This window comes from Xiphias gladius, chromosome 18, assembly GCF_016859285.1.
Source record: "Xiphias gladius isolate SHS-SW01 ecotype Sanya breed wild chromosome 18, ASM1685928v1, whole genome shotgun sequence".
In the NCBI taxonomy this organism is placed as follows: Eukaryota; Metazoa; Chordata; class Actinopteri; order Istiophoriformes; family Xiphiidae; genus Xiphias; species Xiphias gladius.
Window position 1 is genome coordinate 17822461 of NC_053417.1, and position 6897 is coordinate 17829357.

General features: G+C 45.5%; 1 protein-coding gene across 1 annotated transcript; it reads right to left on the minus strand.

Annotated features, from left to right (window-relative positions):
• Window positions 1-2394: 2394 nt before the first annotated feature.
• Window positions 2395-6214, minus strand: mafba (v-maf avian musculoaponeurotic fibrosarcoma oncogene homolog Ba). Its single transcript, XM_040153676.1, has one exon. The coding sequence runs from the start codon at window positions 5745-5747 to the stop codon at window positions 4521-4523; it is 1227 nt and encodes a 408-aa protein (XP_040009610.1). The 5' UTR covers window positions 5748-6214; the 3' UTR covers window positions 2395-4520.
• Between the last annotated feature and the right edge of the window lie 683 nt (window positions 6215-6897).

The following is a 6897-nucleotide window of genomic DNA, read 5'->3' on the forward strand; positions in this document are numbered from 1 at the left end:
TGCAGCAGGGCTTGGACTAACGCTAGGAGTTTTCCTTAAAGCCGCTGGCCTGCTGTAGCTGTCTTGAGGTCCAGGTGATGAACAGAAGCAGCTCATGCAGGTTTTGGGCTGTCGTCCCTGGGCCCTTCAGTTTTGCTGCTGCTGCCGCTGCTGCTGCTGCCGCTGCTGCTGCTTATACAAGGAGCTGGAGGTGGAGGTTGGCAGAGCAGGCTGAATACAGATAGGATCTCTGTGGGGGGGCGTGAATGTGTGATCGGAGACTAAAATCATTACAGTACGCCTGGTCACTGTGTCCTTGGCTATTCCGCTGAGCTGAGGCTGATGCTTTCCTCTACTTTCCCCCTCTGCCTTCTCCTCCCCTACTATCGCTTTCCTTTTACAATTATCCACTATACATTTCTCTGTGAAGCACCACACGCCATTGCTCAATACAAAAACATGCTCTTTTTTTTTCTTTTTTCTTTTTTTTTTTCTTTACAAACTTTGAAACAGCTCCTGCGGGTACGAGTTTGACAAAAAGTTGCCCTCAGGCTGCAGCGTAATAATTGTTATAATTCCCACGTTAGTGATGACACAAACAGTGATAATGCAGCAAAATGTTATAGATACACTTTATTGGATCCATTTGTGTGTGTTAATTTATAAATCACATTGTCAAAACATTGTTAGGATTCACTTTTTTCAAACTGTCAATTATTAATTTATTGCTGTTTATAGATTTATCATAAAGTAGGTATAAGTAGAATTTGAGCCTCTCCAGTGAAATCATTGGTAGTTTTTGAAGAGATTTGATTGAAATGATTGTATGGTTATTTGTTTGATTTCTCTATGGGACCTTGGTGATCACTTTCAGGCTCTTTCCCTTTCATTTCTGCACGTCCAGCTGAGCGTCAGCATGTGTGTTGTGTTCTGAAGTCATGATAGACCATATGATACTGTACATAATGCACAAAGGCAGTTTTCCTCCTCTGTGTGTCTTACTCACTCACCCACAGGGCAGCTCCTTTAAAAAAATCTGAAGAAGAAGGTGAAAAGGACCCCCTATGGACAATGAAACACTTGTTTTTGTTATTTTTGGGTTATTACCATAACTGTAAACACATAGGCCTCTTTCTCCTTGTTCACCCCAGCTGCACTCGTGCCCCCGGGCTGCAGTGGCTGTCCATTGAGAGAGCGGGATAGAGAGTGAGGGAGAGAGAGGGAGAATGTAAACTAGACTCGCCTTCCTTGGGTCTCATTGGTTGATTCTCTGCCTAGCGGTTTTGTCCTTGAGAATGTGCAGACACGGGGCAGATAATGTTCTGACACCAGAAACTCTAGACCGGGACCAGATCAACACTTACTCCCTTCTTCTTCCAGGCAACTTCTCTGCTTTTATTGTCATAGTATCCGGACAGGCAGTTTCAACAACGACAGTGTTTGTTGATGTTTTTGTGCGTCGAGATCACCGAGGTGTTTTTATTCTTAACGCTGCACGGTTATTTGTAAATCAAAAATAAATAAATAAATAATTTTAAAAAATCCCCGAATTCGATATTTCGTGAGCGTATTTGCATGCAACAATGATTAGAGGGAATACAGATGTCTAAGATATTGCCAGTGTGTTGACACGCAACCATAAATTCCTTTAATGTTCACATAAAAATATCACCCGCGGGCAGGCACGCACAGGGGACTATTTTGAGGCTGAGGTCTGGCTCGGCGCATTAGGTGACAGGGTCAGACTTTTTCTTGGAGAGCTCAAACTGTGTGACAACCAGCCGGATTGAGCCTTTAAGTGTATTCAAAGCCACGCACTCCGAGAGCCAAAAAAAAAAAAAAAAAAAAAAAAAAAAAAAATTGCCGCTTAATGTAAATCTGAGGTTTTCATCTCTTCCCCGGTATGTTGCAAGGTCAAAGATCTCCTTTTACCCGTGCGCTCCCGTGACGGCGGGGTTTCTGCAGAAGTCAGCGTGCCAGCTGAGGCCAACAGCATGTACAGGAATCTCCCCGCAGCGCCTCGTACGCGGCCAGACCGTCTGATCTAATCACAGTAGGCCAGTAATCTTTGATCAAAGTCTCCGCGTCCTTCTTCGGTCTGAGAATAAAATAAACGCCAAGGATGAGTGGGATGTCGACGACTTAAGGATCAGCGTCAATTAGTTCTGAGAAAAGAGACAACAATTTCCCTGAAGCTCTGCACAAAATTCTGCCTGTTTAACTCCTGAGTCCTGTGGCTACAATCAGCAACCTTCTCTTTTTTTATTTTCCCCCTGGCTCTACGTCGACTGCAGTATGTCACTTTATCAATTACTAGTAATATGTTGTTAATGTGACTCAGTCTGCGCCTGATTTGGTCACCATATCACAGATCTATGAAAAAAAAAAAGTCTGAGAAGTAATGATTGCCATTTCAATGACTTTAATAAGCAAAATAGGAAACAATTTCTTCAAAAACAACCAAAATAAGACAAAACAGAAACCAGCCTGAATGGAACAGTTCAAATTTAAGTGTTTAACTATTATTTATATAAACAGGATTGAAAATTGATCCCCATCATCGCAAAGTACATGGAATCGGTGAAAACATAACAACAACCCGCTGCTGCAGTTTCAGTTCGATTTCAACACAGTTGAATCAGTAATAACCAAAGATTGTTAAATGCGTGACTTTTCAACAACAGTTTCAAATGCAAGCACCATGCTTATTCGATATGATCTGACAGTTTGTTAATTTAAATCATTAAAATAAAAACTTTAACTATGCATCTGGCCAGCAGAACCAGAATCATCAAATAATAATAAAACAGACGAGAAAAAAAAAACATATTACATAACGTACATACTGTTTTCATTTTGAGAATTTGCACAACCTGAATCCCCTTTTTTACTGACCGGCAGAAAAAAAATTAGGAAAACACAGAGCATTAATAGTCAAACTTTGTATTAAAAAGCTTGCGTTATCTAAATATTAACTCTACAGAAAACCCCCCGACAAATAAGTTGTTTCACCTTTTCTAAATATTGTTAAAAATATAAATTCTTAATATGAGGCCCAGTGGAAATGTGCTACAGGTGGCCGCCAATTGGAATTAAAGGGTAAGGTTTTGTTTGGTTTGAGTTAATAGAAAGGCAGACAACACTTTTCTGAATTAGTGGCACAAAAACCATGTTGAATTAAAATGACAGACAGCACTAACCCACATTGTGTGTGTTAAACACTACGTAGAAAACCTTGGTTTCCCAATAGCCTATTCTGTGCAGTCTGGGTCTAATAATATCATGGCCACACGTTTGTCTCCTCAGCCTCACACAAGTGTCCAGAAATTGCTCCAAAACTTTGCACTTAGAGGCCTATCTTGAATAGTATTACAGTATAGTATCATAGTATGTCTTCCTGGAGGGAGGTCTGCACAAAATTCAAAATGAAAACTTGCAAATCATTATTCAAAAGTGCACTTGACACACAAAGTTTGTTGTATTTAAATGCAACTGAAAAAAAAATGCACTCCTCTCTCAATCAATACCCCAAATGATACAAAAAAAAAAAAAAAATCAGGAAAAAATGAGATAAAAACACAACACATAGAAAGAAAGAAGTTCAAACCAGCCTCCTCAATCTTGTTGTGCAGTTTTGCAGTTGCATAATATTTACAAGCTCAAAGAAACCCACACCAAATGATACTGCACCGGCAGTCCTGCTGTTCTGTCCCCGCTGCAAATCTCTAACCCCCCAAAAACTATGGAGAAGCGCAGATCAACAACATGCTCTTAATATACACGAGAAGATGAAAGTACAAAATAGAAATTACCGTACATGTCCAGCATGCAGGATTAATATTTAATGCAGATTTTTTGTTTCAATATATATTCGAATATAACCAAGCAGGCAATAAATCAATGAGATGTTGCATAAAATGTCCCCCTCCCCCCCCACTGACGGGTTAGTAGACAGAAGTTAAATTTGCATAACGTGGAGTCTTGCTTTTGGAGATTTTCTCGGATTACGGGCCCACTTTGTCGAACGTGAGTCTCGGGAGTTGCAGGCTTCGAGGCCAGGCCTACTCGTTGTTTCATAACAATGTCATCGCTTCAGAGAACAAAATGACAAGACAACTTCATCGACGCCATCCCACAATACTTACAGATTATTTAAAAGCTGTAGCCTCAGAGGAGAAAAAAGAAAAAGTTCATCAGCCGATCCTCTCCTTCTTCTTCTTCGAAGAAGAAAAAAGTCTCTCTTCACTACAAGCAACTAATCTACAAAGACGCTGCGACTCATCAGACACTCTACACTGCTCTTTGTATCTCAGTTGACACGTGGATGGACAGATGATTATATATGAGAATACTATTTGATGGATTATTCTTCTAATATGAATATAATTGTTACCGTTAGTCGTATAATCATAAACAGTATGGGAGGTGTGGATTATTATCGTTTGTTCATCAGCCAGTCAGTCATTTGTGGAGAGAGGAAAGGTGGGGTCGGAGGGCGAAAGTTTGTTGTGAGGGGGTTCACAAGAAAAGGCTGCGACAACTCACATGAAAAACTCTGGTGATGAAGGGTTGTCACTGGTCGAGCCAGCCTCGCGGAACCCATTATTGGCCCCTGACCCCGTCAGTTTCTCACACTTGAGTTTGTAGGCGTCCCTCTCCCGTGCCAGGCGGCTGATCTCCGCCTTCAGCTGCTCCACCTGGTTCATCAGCTGCGTCTTCTCGTTCTCCAGCACGTGCTTCTGCTGTACCCGCTTGAACCGGCAGGACTGCGCGTAGCCCCGGTTCTTCAGGGTCCTCCGCTTCTGCTTGAGGCGGATGACCTCGTCCTTGGTGAAGCCCCGTAGGTGTCTGTTGAGCTCCCTCACCGACATGGACACCAGCTGCTCGTCGGAGAAGCGGTCCTCCACGTTGAGTCCGCCCCCGGAGCTGTGGTGTGCCGCCGACTGGCTCAGGTGGCCGTGCGGATGGTGGTGATGATGGTGGCGGTGGTGATGGAGCGGCTGGTGGGAGTCTGGGGAGACCGGGGACGGGCTGTCGGGGTCCTGGCTGTGGTGGTGGTGATGCTGGCTGTGTGGATGGTTGTGTCCGCCCGGGTGTCCGGACAGTTCCTCGGCGTGGTGCGGGAGGCCCCCCGCATATGGGTGATGGTGTTGCTGGCCGTGGCCGTGGTGGCTGTGGTGGTGATGCGGGCCCCTGTAGCCCTCGAAAGCGCCTTGCTGCTGCAGCTGCTGTTGGACATGCGGAGGCGGAGGGTGGCCGTGAGCTGTGGCTCCAATCAGGGCCTCCACTGCGTCCTCTGGGGTCAGACTTAGAGTCTGCGGGTCTATCTGCTGATGGTACCCGCTGTTCGGCATCCAGTACAGCTCCTCTAGGTGGTTTTTCTGCTCTGTGGGGCTGAAGCTGGGTGAAGAGGGCACCGAGCTGCAGGGTGTACTGATGGGGGTGGAGGACACAGAGCCTTGGGGTTGGAGGCGGTTACACTGGCGCACCACGTTGCGCTCCAGCCCGGCCAGGCCTTCCTTCTTCACGTCAAACTTCATCAGGTCAAAATCATTGACATATTCCAGAGCCAGAGGGCTGCTGGGTAGCTCCGGACCCATGCTCAGCTCTGCACTCATGTTGCTGTCGCGACTCTTTTGCAGATATGCAAAGGTACTTGCAAGCGTCGCAAAAACTGACTTATTAACCAGCGTCTCTTCTCTCCTTTCTTGTTTCATGCAATAGTTCTTTTGGCTCCTCCACCGCTGTGCACTGACTTGCTGTAGCATGAAACACCGTCTGGTTGGTGGGGGGGAGAAAAAAAAAAAAGGAAAACGAAAAAAAAAAAAAAGTGGTGGAGGAAAACTTTCAGACTAATGCTCAGCACACGATTTGCGTCATATAGCCTACTTCTGCTGGGATTATCTGGCAGAGAGACCAGGCAGGAGGTAGAAAGCAATGCGTCTCAGTGCAAAAATAAAACCTCAGTCCATTCAGTAGAGGTGTATTCACACAAAAAAAAAAAAAATCAGCATAAATAATAATAAAAGAAATGCCACGTTTGTTCGCTGAGACGGGCACCAGTCCTCGTTGCAACTTCTTGGTTGTAAGTCCCCCTTTTTCTTTTCTCCAGGAAAATAGTAGGAGCGAATAAGCGGAGTAAACGGGGCGTCTGATTTTTCGCTGAGAAGCAGCTTTTCCAGCTCTGCACCGCAGAGATTCAAAGGCTCGCCTCTCGCACTCTCTCCCACTCTCTGGTATCCAGCAGACTGCGCTTGGAGCCAGCCAGCGCTTTATCCTTATAGTGGCCGTTGACGTGCCGTGACGTCGCGCTGCGAGACTGGATCCGTAGCGCTCGGCTCTCCAATGGGAGCGGTGCTGTGCGCCGAGAGAGAGGAAGAGGCGGAGGCGGCGAGCGGAGCAGGGCAGAGCAGAGGAGAGCAGAGGAGGGCGCACAATACGGTCTTGACAGCTTCAGACAGTCAGCTGACCGACTTCCCTAAAAGCAGAGGGTTGGGAGTAAAGTGGAGGAGAGAGGGGGAGAGAGAAATGCCTTCGCTCCATGGCCACTACCCGCGGCTCTTTCGCGGCACTTTCGGATCTCGGTGAAAGTAACGCGAGGGAGTTCTAAGGCTTCGGTGCTGCGAAGTCTCTGATAGCACAACACTCCCTGAGAAAACTCAGGGGTTTAGCACAGTTTTCGATATGAAAACCTCGGTGCGTGGAAAGAGGACAGAGGGGGTAAAAATCCGCCGATAACAGCGGTTCCAGCTGTTTCCAAATGCACGTTGTCTCATTTTACAGAAAATGTGAATAACTATAGTAGAAACAAAGCCAAGGGACATCGCTCCCTTCATTCTGCAACAACATTATTGGTCACGAAAGTGCTGGAAACAACTGGATTTGTTCTCGAGACACAATTGACCCTTCTTAATTATT

Coding starts and splice junctions, on each gene's coding strand:
- mafba (XM_040153676.1), bottom strand. CDS start 5,747: ATGCTACAGCAAGTCAGTGCACAGCGGTGGAGGAGCCAAAAGAACTAT.